Below are 27,420 nucleotides of genomic sequence, written 5' to 3' on the forward strand. Positions count from 1 at the left end.
GCCATTATTGGCCACTACTTAAAGCACTGATAAGATATTTCTTATTGTCTCTTTGAGAAGACAATTTATCTGACAATAGTAGTAGTAGCTGTAGTAGTAGTAGCAGTAGCAGCAGCAGCAGCAGCAGCAGTAGTAGTAGTAGTAGTAGTAGTAATAGTAGTAGTAGCAGCAGCAGCAGCTTCAGTATTAGATTATAGACACATACACACACATGCAAAATCACACACACACACACAGACAAATATATATTCAATTAAAATAAATATATTTATAAATTTATACTCACAGCATTCGTTCTCTCAGTGGAATTATCTCGCTCAAAGTGTCCAGATTTAGCCATTGGTAACCGAACTCAGAGGCATCATATTTGTTATATCGTCTGCGACTTGACATATCACGATTGGTAGTCGAGATAGTTCTGTGAAGTGAAAAGGGATTCGATGCATTAGAATTGTTCACCAACAGGTTATAAAACTTTCTAGCCACTCTGTAGAAGAAGAATCTACAGTTTACTACTATAAGTGCACAGGAAAAGGCCCTCTTGACCTCGATGAGACCTATAACGGGAATTTTTATTCTCTGTGTAACACTTAGTTATCTCATCAATCTAACTAGAAAGTTTTCTTTTTATTAGGTTTGTTTAATTTGAGAACTAGAAGCAGCTGATACAGGCATTTAGCTGAATTATTCGTTACTTTGACATAAAATTGAATCTAGGGAGAATATTTATCAAAAGTAAAATATTTACTGAGACGGCTTTCACCTACATGCATGCACACACGCACACACAAATATGTGTACATACATACATACATACATACATACATACATACATACATACATACATACATACATACATACATACATACAACAAAATATCCTAAAGCAAGCCTAATTCCTGGGCAAAAAATATGTGACTCTTGCAGGAAACCTTTGCCCACATTTCAAATTGGACCATCATCAAAAGGTACGAGAGATGATATATCAACTACCACTGAAGTGACTGCATCATCAACAGATGTCTTCCTTGAAGAAAATGCAGAATTAGAGATCCTCAACAACGCTCTATCTGAAATTGGAGAATCTCCAATAAAAAAAAATTAAAAAAACAAACAAACAAAAAAAAAGATTCTACCATCATGTATGCTGAAAAAGAAAAAAAAATGTATGCTGATAAAGAAAAAAAATCAAAAATGCTTTTGCTCAAAAAATGCAAATAATTTCACCTTGACGGTAAATCGGTGAATCATCATCTTGAAAGTGAAATAATCAAACAGTTAACAGAAAAATTCACAAGAACAGAAGAAAGATCAGAAAAACTGCAAATTTTAATAATTCTGCCAAAAAGCTGGTCTCTGAGAAAAATACCAAAGGAATTCAATGTACCTGATGACATGGCTAGACAAGCTAAAATGTAGGTCAATGACCAAGGGATTTTATTACGTCCTAGCCGTAGAAAAAGGACATTTTTTTCTATGTAAAAATGAAGTAAGCAGAGTTATTCCAGGAAAAAGGATTACAAATCAGTAAAAAAGATGGCAAAAGAGTCCATGAGCGAAAGTACCTCATAATTTGTAACCTAAAGGAAGCCTTCCTATTGTTTAAATAAAACATCTTGAAATCGAAATTAGTTTCTCAAAATTTGCCGAACTAAGGCCAAAAGAATGCATATTTGAAGGTAGTACTGGTACACAATGTATGTGTATGCACCATTCATCAGAATGTCAAACTAATGCATTATGGCATGAAACTAGCTGATTTAACCAAGGATATGAAGTTTCACTTGATTGATTATAAACAATGTTTGGAATCAATTACTTGCAACTCAACAACAAACGACTACTATATGGACAACTGTTTAAATTGTAATTCTTTTCTAGAAGAGCTTGAAAAATTCTGATATGAAATGTTTAATGTGAACATGATTGATGAAGTACAGTAAAAGCAATGGCTAACAACCGACTGGACAATCCTAGAAAATATAACAAAATCAACAGATGATTTTGTTGAAATTTTCTGACAAAAGTTGAAAGCACTTAAAGTACAAGATTTATTGCAAAGGAACTATCTAAATTTTGTACTTCAAGAAAATAATCTTTAAGTGAAGGAGAACCATGCACAAGACACTATTCATCCATTTGTCTGTTATTATAAACAAAGCAATAATGTGACAAAGCAATGATATACAGTCGGATATAATAACAATGTTGTTATTATATCCGACCATTTAGCATGCAAAGTTTGAAAGAAATCAATTTCGGTCACCTTTGCTTTCGTACAGAATTATAGCATCTACACTTCCAACAATAGTAGTATCACAACACTACTACAGCAATTCCAAAACAAAACCAATAATCTTTATCACAGTACGAATATTACAATCTTCTCTGTCATACAACACCACTATAAGGTTCATAATCATGGTTTCGAATTTTGGCATAAGCCCAGCAACTTTGTGGGACGAGGTAAGTCTATTACATCAACCCCAGCACTCATCCGAAAGGATGAAAGGTAAAGTCGACCTCGGCGGAATTTGAACTCAGAACATGAAGACGGACGAAATGCCACTAAGTATTTTGCCCGGCGTGCAAATGATTCTACCAGCTTGCCGCCTTTAAGGTCCATAATCATAACGACTCGACGACCATCTATTTTCATCACTACTGAACCCACCAATAACAACAACACCACCAGCATGACTGCCACTATAGTCAGTTCTACTACAGCAAAAATACCACTTGAGTGTACTTTTCTTAATAACCCCTTACCCCGACACAACCACTATCACCACAATCAGGCACCAATACGGCTACCGTCACCATCAACACCATTATCATTGTTATTACTACCAAACCAGAAAAGTAAAATTGTTGCAGACAGAAAGTCTATAATATTTCCTGTTAGAAAGAACAGACAATAGCAGAAAATGACGAAACTTGAGGTGATATGCCAGGATGAGGAGAGTTGCATGCTCTTATACGTAGACACACAACAAACACATATGTGAGTATGTGTGCGCGCGCACACGATAGACACTCACACACGCGCACACATACATATATACAAATATATATATATATATATATACACATATATATACGTATATGTATGTATATATATATATATATATATATATATATGTATATATATATATAGATATATATACATATACATATACATATATACATATACATACATACATACATACATACATACATACATACATACATACATACATACATACATATGTATATATATATATATATATATATATATATATATATATATATATATATATATATATATATATATATATATATATATATAAAACTGCAGAGTGGAAGCACACACAAAAAACTCCATAGATTTACTTCAACATATAAATTTAATTTGTGTCAAAATATTTTCGTCGCTTTGAAACTTCGCACAGCTTCTATATATGTACGTATATCGTAAGCTTTAACCCTTATCCGTGTGGTAGATCTGTAGCTAGTGACTAAGACTCTTCATCTTGATAGGCGCGAAGGTTGCCGGTAGCTGAAGTGGCTGTTCAGACCAAGGGTGGTACATATCGTAGGGAGAGTTGGTGGGAGGTGAAAAGCTGTGAGGTGCTCTTTGTGTCTTCGACGTCTAATATCTGCCCTTTGGCATCTGTTATTTCCCAACAGGTCTGTTCCCTAGACGATGACATGCTGCCACTTTTGGCGGTCCTTGCGATTATCCTTGCGGTATCTTTAATGTTAGGCAGTCTAGCATGGTGCAGAACCTCTTCATTGGTAGTGAAGCCCTTCCATTGAATTCCCATGATTGCGCGAGGTTTGTGCTGTTGGAAACGTTCGATTTTCTCCAGGTCTCGTCGATACAACACCCATGTCTCACAGTCGCAGAGGAGTGTGGAAAAGACGACAGCACGGAATACTATTTACGACTGGCCTGAAGCAAGGGTGCATCCTCGCTCCCACTCTGTTTTCCTTAAACCTTGGTGCCGTGAGCCATGAGATCTCTGATCAAGCTCCTGATGTAGACATTCACTGCTAAATGAACAGAGGACATTTCAACACCACCTGCTTCAGTCCGTCAACTTTCCACCTTGGTTAGGGTGCGTGAGTTGCAGTACGCTGATGACAATACCACTCCCGCGCACTCAGTTTCAGGTCTCCAGGAGACTGAACCTTTTAAATAATTTGTATGTATGTATGTATTATGTATGTATGTATGTATGTATGTATTTATGTATGTATGTATGTATGTATGTATGCATGAACTCGACCTGCACAAATGATTTGTTTATAATGTTCGTGTTGCACATTAGATCTCGCTCTCTCCCTCTCTCTCTCCATCAAATTGCCGTTGTTTGAACAGTAGCACTGTGTATCACGTGTTAGGTGTTTGAAGTGATGGCAGAGCAACGCGAGGTGAAGCGTTTTGCTCAAGAACACAACACATCACGCCGACCAGGAATTGAAACCACGATCACTAGATCAGAGCTCCTTCCGTGCCATAGACTCATAAGGTTTTCTGGATTCTGTGGTATGTGCATTCCTCCCTACAAAATCTGCATTCGAAGTAGCTTTTACTGGAATATATATATATGTGTGTGTGTGTGAAAGCACAATGGCCCAGTGGTTAGGACAGCGGACTTGCGGTCGGAGGATCGCGGTTTCGATTCCCAGTCCGGGCGTCGTATGTGTTTATTGAGCGAAAACACCTAAAGCTCTACGCGGCTCTGGCAGGGTGGTGGTGGCGACCCCTGTTGTACTCTTTCACCCCAACTTTCTCTCACTCTCTCTTCCTGTTTCTTGAGTAACGCTGCGATGGACTGGCGTCCCGTCCAGTAGGGGGGAACACTATTCTTTTCAGAATAGTAGGCTTATCCAACCAGAGTATCTAAAATAATGTCTCATAAGAGAAGTGCTTGTGTCACTCAAAGAAACAAAAAAATCTCGTGCAATTCCCAAACTATCCAATCATCCAAAGGAAGAAAAGTGTCCTTAATGCCAACTTCAGCCAGAGCATCTTTAGTGTCATCATCTACGTCTGAAGCAGAGACTGAAAATGAATATCAAGAGTCCTAAAAATCAGATGAAGAATCCACAGAAACAAGGATGAAGTATAGCACAGCTGGAACTGCAACCAAGTTATCAACCCATTTATCTCAAGATGGAATCATGTCATGACTCCTTCCCAATCTGGTATTTACAGATTGACTATCAAAGAAGTTGTTAAACTAAAAAAGAAAATGACGAAAATACTACATTTAGAAATCTGGTGATTGCATTTTGATGGTAAACGTATTGATGACCAAGAATACCATATTCTAAGTTTAAAGAATGAACAGTGAGAAGTAAGTTACAAGCACTCCAATTACCAAAGGGAAAAGCCGATACTGTTGTTAAAGGAATAACAGCTTTTTAGATGAATACAGTTTATGGCGCTGTGTAAAGATGATTGTTGCTGATATAACGAGTGTGAACACTAGGAAAAGAAATGGCATTGTCAAGCAGTTGCAAAGACTGTTTGCTCAGAAAGGGTTTCAAAGAACTGCAATTTATTGGTTGTCAGCATCATATCCGTGATGGAGTTCTTCGTGTTGTAATGGATAACGAACTTGGAGAAAAAAAAGTCATCTCCTAATATTGAATATATATTCATCTCAGAGATTTTAAGTAATTACGAGAAACTCCAGGCTATTTCATTTGACCAGAGCTTTTCATTTCTTTGAAGAAACCGGCAAATTTCCTACTGTAAAATTTCATAAAATACCCAACTTAAGCAATGCAAGATGAACTTCTCTTTTGGCATTTATTCTTCTACCAGAGAAAAAAGTTTTGCTTCTCAATGTTTGTCGATTTATCTCTTACAGCTGGGCAGATTTTTGGTTTATTGACCAAATGTTCAATGCACATGATTATCAGAAGTTATGTGGCAGCCTGTAACTTTATGAAAAAGCATTGAACTTTGTAAAAAAACTTTTGAGGTCGAGAACCATCAAAACTGTAAATTCGCAGAACAAATCAGAGTGCAGAACGTGCAATCAAGTGCCTTCAAGATCTTTATGATGTTTGTAAAGAGAAGGAGAAACTTCAGCTTCAATTTGTTTTATCTAACAAAACATATTAATTCTTTGTTATGTTTAAAAATGTTCTAACATTCAGCAGCCTTTTTTAATACAGCTATTTAAAATTGGAATTAAACCTACAAAGTTAAAAATATGTATTGTTTTTAATTTTGTATGTTATCGAATGCTTGTGATGGCCTCTGTTTTAAAATAGCCAAGTTTTGAACCTTTGTATAGAGCAATTTCAAATCAGTAATCTTTAAAATGTGTAAATACACTTTTATTCCACATCTCTATTACGTTTATAAGGATTTAGGCAGCGGAAATACTGAAGTGTGAATCTAGTGCCATTTAGTGACTATAGTTTGAAAAACCCATAGCTCCGAAACTACCCCAACTAGAAAGCTGAAATTTCAGATATACTTTTTCTGCATTGCATTGAGTCGGCATACCAAGTTTGGTAAAAACTTAAGCAGGCGTTATGAACCCCTCTAGAATTTTGAATGATTTGGGTCAAAAGTGGCGATCGATTTCTTAAGTTAGTGATGACGTTTTTTTCTTTCAAATAAAGCAAAATAAATGTTAGTTTCCTGACTTTCATGAATTTATTCATCGAATAGGGTTATTAGGTTGTGAAAAAGTCATAACCCTAATATATATATATACACAACAGGCTACCCTCAGTTCCCGCCTATTAAATCCACTCTCAAGGATTTGGTCGGCTCGAAGCTATAATAGAAGACACTTGCCCGAGGGGCTACGCAGTAGGACTGAACTCTGGACCATGAGGTTGAGAACCAAATTTCTTGCCACACAGTCGCATATGTATGCATGCATGTATGTATGCGCGTGCGCGTGTGTGTGTGTTTTCGGTCCTAGTTTGATTTTCTGTAGTGGATAGTGTTTGCCTACAGTCAGATCTAGTGCGTTGTCATAACTGTTAACTATTCTTAGAGTGAAATAAATTTAGATGACAGACAGCCTTATTGTGTATGTATATATGTAAATACATTCGTTCTAAGCTAATGCTGTATGAAAATGAGTGCGGAAGTGGGGAGACTCCTTACGGACCGTTTCACCGTTTGTTGACATGGTCTTCAGAAAATGCACTCAGCTTTCTTTCCTAATGAACAGCATAAGTTAACTGCTATATTAACCAGTCATTAATTAGGCTAGCGCAATGGTACATAGCTTAATTAGCATATTTGCGTTTATCTCTTTTATGCATTCCATGTCATATATCAGAAGAACTGAAATAAATTTCAAATCATTTTAGTTCTGATTTATGTCATGTTGTGCTGTGTGCTTTCAGTCTCTTCTATCTACTTTTGTAAGTAAAATAAAGAGTATGGTTTACTGTGGAGGTGTAATAAGACCAAAACATATCCTGAATGTTTATAAAAATAGTCATTGAGCTAATATTGGTTTCAAATTTCGGCACAAGGTCAGCAAATCTGGGGGAGGTGATAAATCAATTACAACGACTCCAGTGTTCAACTGGTACTCATTTTACTGCTCCCGAAAGAATGAAAGGAAAAGTTGACCTCAGCGGAATTTGAACTCAGAACGTACAGACAGACGAAAGCATTTTGGCCGGCGTACTAACGGTTCTGCCTGCTCGCCGCCTTCGCCATTGGGCTAATATGCTTCACTACATAAGTTTTTCAAATTAGATGGTTGATGCTTCCTGCGTTAAACATGTTACTACTAATTGAACATAGAGAACTGTCTACATTAATGATCTAGGCATGAATTGACTCATAGCGCTGTGAGTTTCATAGTGATTAACAAAAGTGTGAGGGGAAGGAAGAAGAGGAAAAGGTGGTGGGAGAAGAGAGGATGGAGGGAAATAAATAGATGAGACGGTAGAAACGGAAGGAATTTGTCAAGTAGTTTTGTACCAATTCACAGACAAAAATATTTATCTTATCAGCAGGATGTTATACTAACCGACAAACAAATCAACAGATCAACGAACCAACTAGCCAACTGTTAACAGTGCATGCGAAAAGTCAAGAGCCAAACCTTCGCATGAGTTAGTACATCTGATCTGAGGTTTCGTTTGATCAATTGTTTACTTCTCTCTCTTTCTCCATCTCCTTTCTCAACATACATACATACATACATACATACATACATACATACATATATATATATGTACGTATGTACATGGTGCGGTGAATAAACTGTCGTCTAAATTACGCAAGAATGAAAATAACACTGACGTATCATTTTAACAGATATTTTTTAAATTCTTTTACTTGTTTCAATCATTTAACTGCGGTCATGCTGGAGCACCGCCTGTAGTGCCCAACTGACCCTACTATACTGTGTAGTCGACAAAATCAAAAAACAAACAATGCACATGTGCGTAAAATGGCGACAATTTACCAATCCCATATAATGAAAAGATTTTATAAACGTACAAGGTGAATTTTCCCGAAAAAACGTAAACATCAAATAGATATTATCCTTTCATTATCTATATGCTGGAATTCATCAGTATCTGCATCACATGTATGTATGTATGTATGTATGTATGCATGTATGTATATATATATATATATATATATATATGTATAAAGGGTAAAGACCCCCTTCGGTCATGAATGACCATGGGATTGCACCTAGAAAGTTACCCTCCTAGACACAAGTCCGGGCAAGGATGTTTATGGAAGGCCAGCAGTCGCCCATGCATACCGGCCTCCCCTCTCCACGCCACCAGTGTTATCCAAGGGAAAGACAAAGGTCGATACAGCTTGGCACCTGTGACGTCGCTGAGTGAACTGGAGCAACGTGAAATAAAGTGCCTTGCTCGAGAACACAACACGCAGCCCGGTCCGGGATTCGAGCTCACAACCTCTCGATCGTAAGCTCGACGCTCTAACCACTGAGCCATGCGCCTTCATATATATATATATATATATATATATATATATATATATATATATATCATATAGAAAGAACCTTATGAAAAACTCCTGGAATTCAAAACCATACTAAACAACATACATCCCAACATCCAATTCACTATGGAATTAAGCAAACATCATCTCCCATTCCTTGATCTCCTAATTATAAAAACACCTAAGAACCAAATCATAACAGACATCTACCACAAACCTACAGACTCACAACAATACCTCCTCTTTAGTTCATGCCACCCAAAACACACCAAGACAAATATCCCTTTCAATTTAGCTAAAAGGGTATGCACCATTGTCTCGGATCCAAAAACACGAGAAATACGCCTTCAAGACCTCAAAAAAACACTATTACAACGTCAATATCCCTCCACCCTTATAGAGTATGGAATAAAACGCGCCAAAGAACTAGACAACACTACACTGAAAACCACCCAACCTAACACCACACACAACCTCAAAATACTTCCATACATTTCCACCCACAACCCCAAAAATATCGAAGCATACACGACAATCATACAAAACCTCAGTCTACTGTCAACAGACCCAAAAATGAAAAACATTATAAATACACACAAAATCCTCAAATGCAAAAGGCAACACAAATCTTTAAAAAAACTCTTGACAAATGCCAAACTTCACACCACATCCACCCCCAACAGTAAAAAAATGTGCAAGCTCAAACTGTGGTACCTGCCCCTTTCTACTTGAAGGCTCTGAATTTACCTTCAAACAAGGTACGAAGTTTAAAATCAAGACTAACTTCTCCTGTTCCTCCGAGAACCTTATCTACGTTCTCACATGCGCTGGTTGCCAACATAATTATGTTGGACAAACGAGTCTCCCGTTACGTAAACGAGTAACGGTGCATAAAGAACAAATAAATCTCCCGGAATACCGACAAATTCCACTGAGTGACCACTTAGACTCATGTGCTAAAGACTTAAACCCCAAATTCTATATATTCCCCTTCTACCAATGTAAAGACGGGATCACCACACAGGAGAGAATTAACAAGGAGAATCTCTTTATTGAAAAATTCCAAACACAACTTAATATGCAAACTCCTCGTTGATCAAACTTCCTTTCTCTACCTCACTCTTCATGGATGGACTAACACAAATATATAAAGATACCATGCATTCATCACTTCAAGCTAAAACTTTTATTCTTTAAATATCATTTTTACTATTGTTGTTATTACTATCATTTTTATTATAAATGATATGACAATTTGAAATGCAATTGTCTATGCAGATTTATATTATTAGAAATAATATAAATAAAGTGTTAAAATCTGAAAGTTAAGTTAACAAGCAATTATATAAAAAAGATAATGCAAATGAAGCTAAAATGATAGTTTTATAATTTGGGTTTTATTGAAGAACTCAAAAGAGTTGTCTCCCCTTACTCACAACACAGGAACTGAAGAACCAGGACCACAATTACTACTACTTCCTGTCCTGCAAACATGCTGAATTTAACAACACAACACAACACATGCTCTTAATCCCTTTGGATCTTAACACCTCAAGGTAATTTTTTCGTAAACTCAAGATACACAACGAACTCACAATGTATCGGAGAACTTATTTTTTAATTTTTGTACATTTTTATCATTATTCTTTTACAAAAAACAATGCAATTTTCTTTTTTTCCCCTTTCTAATTTTTAAAAAAACTTCTTAAAACATAAATATTCTTGACAAGTCATACAATGACGAAAACCGGTTGAATAAATATATATTTATATATTTTATCAATTTCTCATTTTATTAAAATTTTCTTTCATTTGAGCATTCTGCATTTTTAAAATAATTTTTCCTTACTTATCATTTCTCCACGTGCGGTCAACACAACCCCACCATTTATTGATATATATATATATATATATATATATATATATACATACATACATAGATGCGTGTGTGTGTGCACACATAAAATGGCTGGTATCACATTGGTGCGAAATGCAATTAAGCAAAAATTAACGTCAACATATATATCTTACTTTCTTTCTTTTTTTTCTCGTTTTGTTTCCTTTTTTCGTTCTTCGGTTCTCTCTATCTCCTCCACTTGGCAGTACTTAAGTCTCTACTCAACAATTTCAAGTACTGTGGTTGTTCTTCCTCATACTGAAAGTTCATACTACTACTACTACTACTACTACTACTACTACTACTACCACTACCACCACCACCACCACCACCACCACCACCACCACCACTACTACTACTACTACTACTACTACTACTACTACTACTACTACTACAGTAAGAAATATTTTATCACTGCTTTAAGTAGTGGCCAATGATGTCATTGATTGGTCGGTGCATTCCCAGGTTAGTACAACCATCCATCCATCCATCCATGCACCCATACTCTCCCGCGCTCATGCATACAAGACTTCTTGTCATAGTGAGGAACCATTATCATCGAGGAACTATCTGAAGAAAGCATATCTTCAACATAGCTACGATTGCATCCCAGCGACGGGCTATTCTCTTCAATGCTATGATACTTCATTTCTCAACAATTACAAATTCCTAAGCCCAGGTGAGGTCTACCATGGTACATATGGGACAGTGCTGCTGCTGCTGCATCGACAGACATCCTAGACTGCATCCAGGAAAGGACCACCTGACTTATTGAAATGAAGTAGACACATGCTAGCTATCTTTCTACCTCTATTATTATGGCCACTGCCCTTTTGATCTGTCTGAGCTCATACCACCTATACACAGATATTCCCATTCCACTCACCTCTCCTCTTCTCATCATCCTTTTTGTGTCCATGTTCCACCCAGACCACACAAAAGTCACTTTCCCCAGATTTTCCTCCTCAGATTATCTTCCATCTAGATTCACCTTACTGATCATGTCTTCCCTGCAGATGTTGACTGGCGGAGGTATTTTAATGGCATCAATCTCACTGGTCTAAGAGGGCTTTCACAAGCACTCATTGTGTTGCCTTTTCCTCCAGCCACAGCACGTAGAAAAAAATGTACTGTATATGTACAAAACATATGATGGAGATGTGCTGTACGAGGGGATACCCAAAAGAAACCGGAATTTGGCCATATTATTTCATTCGCTTAGTCTTACATTTTACGCTTTTATCGCCTTCAAAGTATTCACCATTTGAATCAATGCCTCGGTCCAGGCACATTTTCCACTATTCGAAGCAGTGGTGGAACTATTGCGAAGTGATGCCTTTTAATGTCTCTGATCTTCACCTCTTCCACATCTGCAAATTCCGTAGTACCGGCTTTCGTCACCAGTGATGAGCTTCGAAAGAAGGTCTGAATCAACTTCCAAGTGTTCTTTCAGTTCACGATACGCATTCAGTCGTGACTGCTTTTGATATTCCGTGAGCAAGCAAGGCACAAATTTCTCGTTCAAAATTCGTTAGCAGGGGCTCCAGGACACACCAGTCAAATCAACAAGTTCGTCAATTATTCGGCGATGGTCCTCCAAGATCAGTTCATGAATTTTCATGATGTTTTCATTCGTTCGGGAGGTCGACGGTCGTTCTGTACAAGGTTGGTTTTCAAATGACAAACAACCATTCCTAAAGCGTGAAAATCACTCGTAAACTTAGGTTTCGCTCATGGCAGCGTCCTTGTAAGCTGTTTGAAGCATGACAACCGTTTCCGCCGCCGTTTTCCCTAGTAGGAAACAACATTTTACGGAAGCACGCTGTTCCTTCGTTTCAGCCATCGCAGCACTGCAAAACAAAGACACACCACGTGACAGTACTACTTCACCCGATAGCGCCGGTTGGCAAAAGTTTTTCAAGTTACATAGCACGACACCTACAAATATTTACAAGCATTAAGAAGACAGAGCAAAGAAAGTACAAAATATTTAGATCAATCGCAGGTATCATATCAAAGACAAAAACTGTAGTATACGTTAAATCTACAATGAACTGTGTTAGTCGTAATTTCTTATAACAAATCGAATAAACGACAAAGTACGCAGCACAAGCTGCTACGTGCCGTCACAGTTTGGCCGCAAAACACCCCCATTCTATATACGCAACGAAACAAAACTGCTAAAAATCAATGTCCGCATGAGCATAACCGCGACACAGCTGTGAATTTCAACCCACAAAGTCCATGCCATTACATGAATAACCCAGGTGCGGTCCCAGTAATTTCTCGACGGGAGGGCACTAAGTCCGAAGGGAATACAATTCCAGGAGAAAAGGAGAAAATGGCATAGTAACATTATTTGGAAGGGCGCACTTCTTTCCTTGGTGGTGGTGGAGGTGGGGAACTTGCCTCTCGCCCCTACTTTCGGGTCCGCTCCTATAACCACCCCTCAAACTCTCAGAAATAGATCTCTTCCACGGCATCATTTTATAACCATTGTCTTTCCCATTCATCTCCAACACATACGTACTAAGATAGAAAGACCAATAGCTTCACTATCCCCACGCCAACAATAACTTCAGCGGAGTAGTAACTCCATCTCCACACCTCAGATCAAGTTATCCCTTTGCTTCGCTTTCTCTTTGATCCTATCAGAATTTACAAATATACAGAACTAGTTTCGATAATGTATAATATGGCACGCTTCTCGTTCGTTTCACTGCATTTCGTAACGTGTAGTGTGATCTTCAGCTAGGACAGAAACCATGGCTTATTAAAAGCCATAGACCTGATGGTCATCAAGTCAAACGTCTAGGTACCATATGTCTATTCAATAGGAGCTTGAGATAATCTAGAGCTATACAATAGCAATAGCATATCAAAACATCATCCGTTTCATTCTCTCTCTCTCTCTCTCTCTCTCTCTCTCTCTCTCTCTCTCTAAGTTTGCGAAATATTTTACTCATCATGCATATGTGTGCGCTTCTGTTTATTCATATGCGCACGAGTGCGTGCACGCGTGTGTGTGTGTATGTGTGTGTGTGTATGTGTGTGTGTGTGTGTGTGTATAAGTGTGTGTGTGTGTGTTAAGCGCGTGTATGATGTCAATATTTATAATATTCATATTCAAGACAATTCATCCCCATAAACTTCAGTCAAAACAGGTCTTTTAAGTGACTGACTCCCACATTAACCACAGGATCCATTTATGAACCAAAAGACGTGTTTCTTCTGTCAGCTCTAATCTAAAGTTTCTTGTCTCTATGAACAAGCTAACTAAAAACTCTGGGCAAACAAAGACGAGTGATTACAATACCCTGCTTTAATCAGTTAGTCGTTATGTGGAATAAAAACAGTTTGTTCCCAGCTTCTTAACATCTCATACTGAATGTTGTGGTTCAATAAAATATCGTCTATAGTGTAAGAAATCCTGATACACACCACTGATAGAATGAGTTAGCTTGTAAAACAGAAGTGTAAGAAGACTATAAAGATATCAGTGCAACATAACTTTAATATACGTTATAATTGTTTCAGCAGTGTTCCACTTCGGCTAACGTTAGAGACAAATAATTATGTGTGGTTAATTAGTCAGGACTTGTATTAATTTCGCATGGCTGAAATAGTGAGGAATGACACCTCGTTAGATGCTTATTAAATTTATGATATGCGTAAGGGTATATTTTCCGCTGAAAAATAAGGATACCACTCCTATTACTACAGGCAGTAATAAGTAACAATATTAAAGCACGAAGCCTTAAATTTGGGGGAGCGGTCTAGTCGACTACACCGACCCCCGTAATTACTGGTACTTGTTTTATTGATTCCAAAGGATGAATGAAAAAGTCAACCGCAGTAGAATTTGAATTCGGAACATAATGACGAAAGGAATGCGGCTTGGCATTTTGTGCGGCGTTTTAACGATTCTGCTATAATAATAGTATCTTTTCTTTTCATTATTTGCCACAAGGGCTGAACACAAAAAGGATGATACAAAAATAATGGACAAGTGGGGCTTAACACAAAAACACGCAAACAATTATATAACAATTAACAATTAACAAGATACATTAAAATATATGTTTGCAACCAAAACTAACTTAAAAACCTAGATTTAATGTAAATTTGGGAATTAAAACCCATAAACCCATCATTGCTACCCCCCCCCCCAGATCTGGGTGGAAAAACTCATCAGTGGCATCAGAACCATCTCACACTTTTCAAAGACTTCTGTCAAGACGTGCTTCCTCGCGGACTTTTTAAAGACTGTTACTATGGCAACAGGCAAAAAAGTTCTAATGTTTCCGCTAGTTACTATCGGAACAGAGATGAATGTGTCTGGCTTACAATTGGCTAAAATTATCAAAATTTTCAAACTTTAATGGCTAATAACTCTCTATTTATTGACTTATAGCAAAACTTACTTTCACGTCATTAATTATTCTATAAATCATTAATTATTACACTGAATATGAAATCAATTCCAACAGAAAACTGATGCTGGCAACCAAACAGAAAAGATCCAAAACTTGTTTAGAACTTAGGATCGACTGTTACAATATATAGGAACACCAGGGTAGCTTATGTCTTAGACATCACTACAGAATTTCACTCCTACCACAAACCGAATGAAAATTGCAAGTATGTTAAGATAATCTTTGACCATCTTAGAACAGTAATTCTATAGTTAAGAGTGTTTCTTCTAAAATACCACCACCGCCGCTGCTGCCACCACCGCCGCTGCTGCCGCCGCTACCGCCGCTGCCGCCGCTGCCGCCGCTACTACCGCCGTTACCGCCGCTACCGCCGCTGCCGCCGCTGCCGCCGCTGCCGCCGCTGCCGCCGCTGCCGCCGCTGCCGCCGCTACTACCGCCGCCGCCGCTGCCGCTGCCGCCGCCACCACCGCCGCTACAACCACCACCACCACCACCACCACCACCACCACCACCACACTGAATACCTTTGTTTAACCAGAGCTGAGGCGGGTCCGCACAACAGCAGCAACAGCAACAACGATGACGACGACATTATAAGTATATATAATTGCTAGCAGAAACTGTTACACTGTCGTCCAAATATTCCACCTAGTATCCTACATAAAAACATCATCGTCATTATCACCACTATCAATTTCATCAGAACCACAGTCCCTCCCATCACCACCATCGTCTAGATAACCAGATAGCCATCTTGTTAGCCAGCTTGTAGATCACAGTTTCTCTTATATCTCACACATTTTATGTTTTTGGTAGTGTTGGCCGTCCTACTTATATTACACTACATAACTGTTATTTCTAACGCCAAATAAATTAGTTGTAAGCTAAACTTGAAATTGGAATGAAACTATTTCATTTGTCAAATCTCACTGCTTTTCTTTTACGTCTTTGCATATTCTCGGTGTTATTTCTCAAATTATACAGATTAATGGACTAACGTTATTATGGATAGTCCTATCAGAAATGACCTATAAACTGTGATGCCAATATTTTTATAATTTTAAGGCGGTGGGTAAGCTGGAAGAATCGTTAGCATGCCGGACAAAATGCGTAGCGGCATTTCATCCGTCGTCATGTTCTGTGTTAAAATTCAGCCGAGTTTGACTTTGTCTTTCATCCTTTTGGGGTCGATAAAATAAGTACCAGTCGAACACGGGGGTCGATGTAATCGATTTACTCCCACGCCTGAAATTGATGATCACATGCCAAAATTTGAAATCAATATTTCTGTAATTTCTTTATTCTAGATGTGTTGTTGTTATACTTATAACATTTGCATTTTGTTTCCGGATGAAAGATTTTTGCAATATTTACACAGAATTTTTACTGGTTTCACTAGTGAAAGTCTAGTGGATAAGAACGATATCACCCATAATTTATGAATAAGAGTTTCAATCTCAAATTCAATCAGGAATTATGTAACACAGCTTGGAATAATGATGAAAGGTAGAGATTTATCTGATGGAAAGTAAATCTAAGTTTACATTCAAAAATAGTTATATCTTTTCGATATGGCAAGAGAACGAACAATAATAAACTTATAACTATAAAGACTTGTGATTTCTCCTATCGAAGCATTTTATATAATGTAAAGAAATGGTTAATTGGTTAAAGATGGGGGATGGGTAAAGTAAAACAAAAGAAAATAAAAATTAAATTTAAAATCTTTTTCATAACCATGTATGTGCGTGCGTGCGTGTATGCTTGTATAGATGCTCACAAACACACACACACACGTATACACACACACACATACAGATACAGGTATATAACATAACCACATATATTCAAGCACGTCCCCACAATACTAAACCATACACTACATGCAAATATTCATTTGCCATTCATCGTTCGCAACCAACCGAAATTATCTAATTAAAAATAAAGGAAGCTTAATTTCTTACTTTTGTTTAAATGAAAATGTCTTCAAATATAATTCCTCTAACATCCTTTCATTTACTTTTCTGAAATTCTGTGAATGATTTGTTTTAATCAAACGTTTTCCTATCTCCCTATAGATAAGAGTTACCTACTTACGTCACATGTTCCTATTCCCCAATCAAAATTATTGACACAGCTTTAGTAGCCCTTAATATCCTACATACTTCCTGCAGAAAAATAATACGATCCATTTCAAGTTTCACATCAATTTTAATACAATCTGTTACGTAATTCCTGGAGACGTTAATGCATTCGGCTACGCTTATCTTGTATCATATCAGTCCACTCCACACTTCTCAAAGACTTGGGTACAGCTCATTACACACTTCACATAGACTTGAAAAACAGTCCACTTTACAGTCTATATAGACAAAACAATCCAGAAAACACTCCTATAGACGCCAGTAGAGCCCACTACTGAAGAACTTTAATGAAGTCCGCTACGCACTCACTGACGATATTCATACATACTGCAACTCACACTTTCTGTAGATTTCATAACAGTTCATTTCACACTTTATATGAATTTTAAACATCACGAATACGCACTTCATGTAGAATTTAGTGCAGTCTACTACGCATGTCATATAGTCCGCTACAAACATTCTGAAAATTATAATACAGCCCAATACATAATTCATGCAGAATTTAAAACATTCCATTAAACACTTCCAATAGTGTTTTCCAGGCAGGAAAGCAGTGAGAAATCCCCAAGACAACCCTGAAAAGATACCTGGAAGGCAAAGTGTCTTCCCCTAGCCAGCTTTCTTTTTGGCATTTTCAGTCAACAATAAAGAATCTTGAGGAGGAACTGGTAGAGCACTGCGTCTACCTGCAACGGACATTTTATGGTCTCACTTCAAGAGGTTTGCGTTCCTTGGCTTTTGAGGTTGCTGAGACCAATAAGGTCCTCCATAAATTCAATAAAGAAAAAAGAAAAGCTGGAACAGACTGGCTGGTTTGTTTTTTAAAGCGTCACACAACACTGAGCCTGCGCACTGTTCAGTCAACGAGTGTTGGTTGTGCTGCAGCATTCAGCAGGGCCCAAGTTGGCAGATTTTTTGATGTTCTAAAAGAAGTTTACCAGCAGCACCATTTCACAGCTGATCGGATTTTCAACATCGATGAAACAGGTCTGTTCTCAGTGCAGAGAGTCCCAAAAGTCATCTCACTGAAGGGAGCGAAGCAGGTTGGACGAATTGTTAGTGCTGAGAAAGGACGAACTATGATAGCTACGTGTGCAATGAGCATCACCGAACATTTCACACCACCTGTATTTATCTTCAAGAGGAAGCGCATAGCCGACCCATTGCTTCATGGAGCACCAGAAACTTCAGTTGCTTAAGGAAGCGAAAATGGATGGATTGATCAGGAAACATTTTCTAAATGGCCACGCCATTTCATTCAACATACAAATCCATCTGTTGAGAGAAAAGTGTTCCTCCTTTTGGACAATCACACACCAGCCACATTAACTTGGATGTAATTGAGCTTGCTCGCAAGCATGGCGTAATCATGGTATCAATTCCCCCTCATACCAACCACAAGCTTCAGCCCTTAGACAGGACCTTTTTTGCGTCCCTCAAAACCAGGAAGTTGACAAGTGAATCATCAATCACCTAGGTCAGCGAGTAGATGACTTCAAAGTTACTGCCTTTTTTGGAGAGGCCTTCATACGAGCTGCAACAGTTCAAATTCCTGCAGTGGATTTCGCTGCACTGGAGTCTGGCCATACAATCCGAATGTGTTTGGTGATGTCGATTTTATTTCGGCAGAAGTCACTGAAATTGCTGATCCCAAGGGAAGCCCAGCGCCATCACAGGAACAACCACAAGTAGATCCTGCACCCTCTCAGTCTTATGATCTTTCTGTCAAACTTGCAGATGGATGCAAAAGTCAAGAAGACACAGAGGTAGACTTACATAATTCACCACAACAAAGAATCTCTATTGTTTCCTTGTCGCCTGTTCCACGAACTCAGGATACAGCAAGAAAAAGAAGAGCTCAAAAACTTCAGAGTGCCTCACCAGTTCACCTTTTAAAGACTTTCTCTCAGCTAAAGCCATGAAAAAACCATCAACTAAACCAACAGCAAGGAGAAATGCTCGCAAAATGAAGACCCCTGGAAGTGTGCTGAAGACACCAGCTTGCACATCAAAAACAACAGACAAGGAGTTCCATTGCATTTTCTATGACGAACTTTATCAAGAACCCCCGACAGAAAATTGGATTGAATTCCAGATGTGCAGGGAATGGAGACATGAAAAGTGTGTTGGGGTTGAAATTGATGACGTTACATTCATTTGTGAACTTTACGTCCCCTAATCAGCTACCTTGCTGACAAGTCACATTGGACACTATTTCTGTGTCTTTAGAAAAAGAAAGAGAAAAAACCCCCATGAATGATCAGGAGTAGGATGGGTTTATAAACTGAGAGAAGGGAACAGTATTTCTCATGATCATAGTTTACTTTCATTTATATCATTTTTCAGTTGTTTTATAAATAAAAGATGCATTCCAGTATATTACACACAAGTATGTATTTAAATATGGCAAAATATAATAAACATTCTTATGGGGCAAAACGGTCCAACCCTTTTGCTCCAGTGCTGGGGCAAAACGGACAACGTCTGATAAAAATTTCTTTTGCACATATCTATGCATGACTGTTTTCCAATTAATCATACAACGCAGAAACATGTGAATAGCTATTTTCTATGCACATAGCAATTTACATTAAGAGGTGTGCATTTTTGACGGAAATATCGAATTGTTTCCACAGGAGGTCCGTTTTGCCCCGTCTTCTACTAGTCCTCTAGACATTTCCTGTTGACTTTAATTTACATTGTTTGTAGTCTTTTATACACTCCACTACATACTTCGAATACTCTACGTCTTTAATCGACTATATTAAATATAGTTCATCAAACACGTCCTACAGGTATTAAAATTGTCCTCTACATACTTCCTGTAGACTATAATACAGTCCTCTACACTATTCCTGTAGTATTTAACATTTTCAATAACATATTTCCTGCAGACTTTTACAAAATTCACTACACTTTTCCCGTAGATTTTAATATAGTAACTACACACTTCATGCATACGCACATACGGATCATGACGCGGTAACTGTGGACTTTAAAAGAGTCTGTTACACACTGCCTATAGACTTAGGTGTAGTCAACTACAATCTGTTGTTTTTAATACTGTCCATTAATCACGTTATACAAATTTCAATAGAGTTCACCACAGACTTTCTTTAGTTTTGCGTATAGTCCGCTGTGCATTTCATGGACATGTTTACAGTTCAGTTTACTCTGCCTGTTTTTTAATACAGTCCAACGATATATTTTCATCAGATCTGTATAAATCCTGTAGATCTTATATACACTACGTGAAGTCTATGATGTAGTTCATAAAACGTTTCCTTTTGACTTTAATGCAGTCCACTACATATATCCTACAGAGTTTAACACAGTGCATAAAACACATCATATAATCTTTAACATATAGTTCACAGCACACCTCCCGTAGCCTTTATATAACCCATTACGAAATTCCTGTAGGTATAAATACAGTCCTGTAGCGCTTGAAATTGATATACAACACTACAAACTTCCTGTAGATTTAGAAGCTTTCCACTACGCACTTCCGTTGCTCATGTGTCCTGTTCAATATTCGCTTCTAATAGGTTTCAGTACAGTTCATTAGACAATTACTGTAGAGTTTGATACGATATACAAAACACTTCTTGTTAACTTTAATACCATCCTATCGAAACTTTCAGTAGATTGGACCCAGTCCGCTAAACAGTTCCTCTGAAAATCATTTTCCACTACACTTCCTGTCCACTACAAACTTCATGCAGTCTTCACCACCTATGTTGCAGCTGAACTTTTGATTTTATTTTGTTACGATAGTTTTTGCTCTGCAAAACTCATGTCGGTCAGTGATATCAGGCTTGAACCGATATTAACGTCTTATTCTTAACCTTCAGGCCCACTTGCAACTGGTGATTGATTTTTGTGCAGACACTTTTCGTTGGTGTTCTCGTCTGTTCTGTTATTTACACACCATCCATGACACTCAAATCACACTTTGTTTTATTGTTTTGCTTTGGATTTTGACTACCCGTTCTTTGCATGATAGTTTTCTCTATACACTCAACTTTCTTCATTTTTCATTTCATTTTGCTTAATCGACATCGTTGCAGAATACATGCACGCATTTAATTCGTACCACCATACATTATTTATTTACTACTATTATTATTTTTTTTCGTTTTGCAATTGTCGTGCTTGCTTTTCGAGGAGCAATTACATACGACCACAGTGCCAGACAAATTTGTTTTTTTGCACTTCCTTAAGCCACCTACCACAAAACGCATGCTTATTACCAGAAATCCTGCTATGATGGCATGAACTGAGAATAGTAATCTTTATTTACAGTTCCTTTCAATGAAAATTGGCAGCTTGCACCATATCCATGCTCACTTGAATATGGACTGTTATATAAATACAATCCTGAGCTGCATCACATTCAAATCCACTTGAATCTGAATCTGTATAACAAACCATTCAGACTCACTTGAATATGCACTTCCATCCACATATACATTACCTTAGATTCTCTTTCCTAGTATTTAAGCTGTATATTTTTAGTCTTGCATTACATCCACATCTCCGTGTACTTTTCATTGAACATTTAAAAACGTAGTTCTGTTGTTTATTCGTTATTTCTTTTCAGAACATGTCAACATCAGTAGCAAAAGCTGTTACACTTACATTTAATCCATTTGTTGTTACTTTATCAAATTCCTGTTGGGAGAGTAACGTAGCAAGTCTCTGCTTCAAACTGTAGCTATGCTACGGTGGTATAAGTAAAGAATACTCTCTAAAACTCACGTTGTGGTACCAGCCATCACTATCAACGGCAGTGAACTTCTAGCATGTTTACTGTCTGTTAACTAAAGCTCTGTTGCTGCATCCCAGTCTCCTATCCACCTTGCCTCCAAAGTCTCAGTCGTTCTTTTTGGCCACTTTTCGATAATATGGTCTGGACACTCCTAACTAATAACTCACTATGATGGCTCTGTAAACATACACCTGTGGAGAAATCCTCTCCTGTTTATTGCCTGATTTGCATCTAAATACACATATACACTCGAGTAAATTTCATTAATATTTTTCCTCTCCATTAGGTTCATTGCCGTCAACACACACACACACACACACACACACACACACACACACACACACACACACACACACACACACACACACACACACACACGCACACACACACATCACACACACACACACGCACACACGCACGCACGCACGCACACCACACACACACACACACACACACACACACACACACACGTCAAGTGCGAAATGCTTCCTGTTACTCTAAACCACGGCTCTCAAACTATCTCTTCCATGAACCTTAAATCGCATATGCCAAGCTTGCCCCTATCCTTATTAAGTACTCCTTTCACTTCCTCTCTGTGTCCCGTCTCACTCTTTCTCTCGAGGATGGTCTTAATCATAATCTTTGCTAACCGAGTTCAATGTCTCAGTGAAAGTCTACCTGCTTCTCTTGTCCTCTTAACTGTCTCTAATTCACCATCTATTTTACCAAATGTTTCTGGAACTTCCTTCATTCCAACGTTCTTCCTATCCCATATTCCCTAGAACTCTTGTCTCACTTTTCTGCTTTACTGGAACTCCTTGTGCACATGTAGTTTTTTTCCCATGCAGCAAGATACTGATTGTAATGAATCAACCAATATTGACGTTCTACTTTAACATGAAATCGTGTGACTACAGGGTGTAAACAATAAATCAATCTCACTACCTGAGAGTTACTTCACTTGACAACATGTTATTGATCAACTTGTTTACTGCTGTTAAGTGTTATATTCTTGTTGGCCTTTGTCATTGCTGTACCTCATCACCCATTTAAAACTACGGACAAAGATGCCTTGTCTCTGTCACAAAACAGTCACTCATCATCTGTCTATTTTTCTCGAAATATCTTTAAATATTAAATTAATTCAAAGTTTAAAATTCAACAGCCCCCCACCCCACCAAAAAAAAAATTCAGAATAAAAATTTTCTGCTATTTTACCCGATTTCACTTACTGGACCTACATTCAAAATATTTTGGACAAAGCACCAACTCTGCCAACCGAAGCCGACACGCGAAAGTAAACACACACTTGCATGTGTGCCCACACCACATACACATACACACATATCCACAGATACACACACACACACGCAATTTATGTAAGAGTTTTTGGGCTATTTTTACATGATTTTAACGCGTCCTTAATTGCTTACTAATTGATTGAAAACTTTATATATATATATATATGTATATATATATATATATATATATATATATATATATATATATATATATATATATATATATATAGGGAGATGAAGATCCTCGAGTGGCTGAAAGTTGTGTGTGTGTGTGTGTGTGTGTCTGTGTGTGTGTGTGTGTGTTACTACTAGATGTCACATTAACTTTTATGTGACGTAAATGTTTCAAAAATAATTCTTATATTTTAAATTAACTCTATAATTCTTCGATACGGTTCAATAGCTCATGGTACCAAATACATAGAATCTCTAGGTTTATGGATTTAAACAAGGACCATATTCACAACAGCATCATAGACACTGCAAGGCACTAAAATCATTATTTATGTCTTACAATAAAAGCCCAGCATCTTTGACTGCACAGAAGAAGCTTTAAGGCGGGAAGATACTTTCTGAGGCATAAGAGCCAAGCTTCGCAAAATACAACCAGATGATTTTTATAAAAAGGAGAACGGATTAAGTTCACCAATGACGATTTATATAACCATCTAAAAAATATATATTTCACTGACTCGACACAAAAATAAAAGTCAATTCTTACACAAATTGCTTTACACCGTCTTACAAAAGAAACAACACATTAGATAACATGGCCTTATATATACATTACTTTTTAGAATATGATATATGGCATAGGATATGGCATAGAATATGAGATAGGTCTGCTATCAGCTTGACAATCTCGAGCTAGAGAATACTCATTCAAGGCACTCTTCAAAACAAATTTCATCGCCTTTAGAATCATACATTTTACTATAAAAATAATATAGAGTTATCTCCCTTGAATTTTTCGAGCCTAGGTTTCAAGGGAGACAACTTTAAACGTATGTTGAGATGTCGACATTTCTGGTTGGAATTTATTCATTTCTTAACACTCGACGGACTATGACGGGCTGGTGGCAAATCCTCGTAACTTAACTGGACCTACACTCAAATTATTTTGTACGAAGCACCAATTCTACCTTTCCACGACGACACGCGGAAGTAAACACACACACGCACGTCCGCTCAGATACACATACACATTCACACACACACATATACACGCACACGCGCAATTTATGTAAAAATGTCACACTTCAGGTTTTCTTCAATGTTTTCATATTGCCGAAAATTTCTATTAACCCTTTCGTTATCAACAGCCAAAACCGGCTATAGCTCTGTAGTACAAATGTCTTGTTTTCATAGGTTTTGCATTAAAATATACCACCAAACCTTAGTCGCAATTTATGTCCCTAACGCTTGTTTAATGATAACTAAGTTATTTTACTAAATTATTTGTTATATTTAAAATAATTGAAAGAAATACAGAGTATCTCAAAATAAATATAGTAACGAAAAGTTTCTGTTTATCCAGTATTGTACATCAACTGGTCCTTCTTGACAAGAGAAAACCGTGAGTTATTCATTCACGTCTATTGAAATCTGCTACTGGCGAAATGGTACTCGCGGCATTCTGCCTATGAAGAACTCCTGCGAAGTTACGCTTTTCGCGTTCCTGCATAATTCTATTTATACTCTTTTCTTTTTAAACTATTTCATAAATGTTTATTAGCCAGAGGGATAGTATTAATGCTGAGAGTTGATATCTTATATAGAATAAAACGTGATATGAGGCTTGTGGGTCACGCTGGGAGAAGGGTAAAACAAACTGAGTGCAATTGCTCTAAGAGATGCTAATTGCAAGAGAACAGTTGTAAAAAGGTTTGTTATGAAGTCGCGCGCGCACGCACACTCATTCATATATATATATATATATATATATATATATATATATATATATATATATATATATATGTATATATATTAGAGAAAAAGGGCAACACAAACCAAGGCAGGAAGAGTATCTGAAGTCATTTATAATAATTCAACTAGGGTAAGGTGAATTTGAAGTCTAACAGCTGTTTCAGGGATATCCCAAGTGAGAGACTAGCATGTCCATACACTGGGTATTTCGTCATCAGAGACAATGTGGTGAGTATGTACGAAAGTTCTAGACGGAAATTCACAGTTTATAAGGAATAAAATAGAAGGATAAAGAGTAAAAGTAGAGAGAAGAATACAGATAGTAAAACACGGAGGGTATGGAGGTTGGTCCATACTTCCGTGAAGATATAGGCCCTTAGGTATAATTCCAGGTAAATCCAGGCAGTATTTTGGTAGTATTTTGATGATGCGCTCATGTTAAAGTACTGGATTAAGCTGTAAGACTTCAACTTCACCTTACCCTAATTAAATTATTATAAATGACTTGAGATACTCGCCCTACCTTGGTCTTTGTTGCCCTTTTCCTCTAATATATACCTACTAACAAGGAAGCCTAATACAGAACCCAAGCTCCAGCCTCAGCTGTGAAAGTGGAACCTAATGGATGCCCAATTATAGCACTTACTCAGCGTAACTATTCGTTTAGACCAACAATGAACTAAACCCATCATATTCTGTCTGTCTGTCTCTCTTTCTCTCTCTCCCTCATTCACTCTCTCTCTCTCTCCCCTCTTCTCTCTCTCTCTCTATATATATATATATAGAGAGAGAGAGATAGATAGATAATTTCTTTATTGGCCACACAGGGTTAGATATATATATATATATATATATATATATATATATATAGAGAGAGAGAGAGAGAGAGAGAGATGTGTGTATATATATATATTGTGTGTGTGTGTGTGTTGTGTATTTTATGAGTGTTTGTTTTACTGTCTCCTATCTTTGAATTTGGACATTAGTAGTAAGCATATGTCACTGTCAATTCAAGAGGTGTTCTTTGTTTCCAGTCTGTCGCGTAAACATGTATGGGTATGGTTAAATATTACTTGCAAATATGTGAGGGTTGGCGACAGGACGAGATTCTAGACATACAAAATACGTCTTATCCATATATATATATATATATCTATATATATATATATATATATATATATATATATACACACATATATATACATACATATATAAATATATTTATATATATATATATATATATATATATTATATATATATAATGTGTGTGTGTGTGTATGTGTGTGTGTATGTGTGTGTGTGTGGAGGCGCAATGGCCCAGTGGTTAGGGCAGCGAACTCGGGGACGTAGGATCGCGGTTTCGATTCCCAGACCGGGCATTGTGAGTGTTTATAGAGCAAAAACACGAGGCTCCGGCAGGTGGGGGGTGAACCCTGCTGTGCTCTTTCACCACAACTTTCTCTCACACTTTCTTCCTGTTTATGTTGTACTTGTATTTCCAAGGGCCAGCATTGTTACACTGTGTCTCGCTGAATCTCCCTGAGAACAACGTTAAAGGTACACGTGTCTGTGAAATGCTCGGCCAATTGCACGTTAATAAATGACCTGCGACGTCACTGGTGCCAAGCTGTATCGGCCTTTGCCTTTCTCTTGAATAACACTGGTGGCGTGGAGAGGGGAGGTTGCTGGTCTTCCATAAACAATGTTGCCCAGACTTGTGCCTCGGTGGGTAACTTTCTAGGTGCAATCCCATGGTCATTCATGACTGAAGGGAGTCACAACAACAACAATATACATGCATACATACATATATACATACACACACACACACACATATATATATATATGAGGGACGGAAGGTGAATCTCCTGGTCACGGAGGAGACGCACCCTCCCTCAATTGAGAGGGAAAAAAAGGAAATGGAAGAGAAACGAGATATTGCCGGCAGTCGGTGACATAGCACCGGAATGTCCTGGAA

General features: G+C 37.6%; 1 protein-coding gene across 2 annotated transcripts in view; it reads right to left on the reverse strand.

Annotated features, from left to right (window-relative positions):
- LOC115214060 (transmembrane channel-like protein 7) overlaps nucleotides 1-17,344 on the reverse strand; it is a 146,418-nt gene extending 129,074 nt beyond the window's left edge. For both annotated transcript variants that reach the window (XR_005000075.1, XM_036504834.1), the window contains exons 1-2: nucleotides 17,262-17,344; nucleotides 287-418 (exon numbers count right to left, since the gene is read on the reverse strand). Coding sequence is in view for 1 of the 2 variants with exons in the window: in XM_036504834.1 (XP_036360727.1) it covers nucleotides 287-418; nucleotides 17,262-17,305 (176 nt within the window). In the remaining variant the exon portion in view is untranslated. The remainder of the gene's footprint in view (nucleotides 1-286; nucleotides 419-17,261) is intronic.
- Between the last annotated feature and the right edge of the window lie 10,076 nt (nucleotides 17,345-27,420).

The sequence above is a fragment of the Octopus sinensis genome, linkage group LG7 (assembly GCF_006345805.1).
Source record: "Octopus sinensis linkage group LG7, ASM634580v1, whole genome shotgun sequence".
NCBI classification, from domain to species: Eukaryota; Metazoa; Mollusca; class Cephalopoda; order Octopoda; family Octopodidae; genus Octopus; species Octopus sinensis.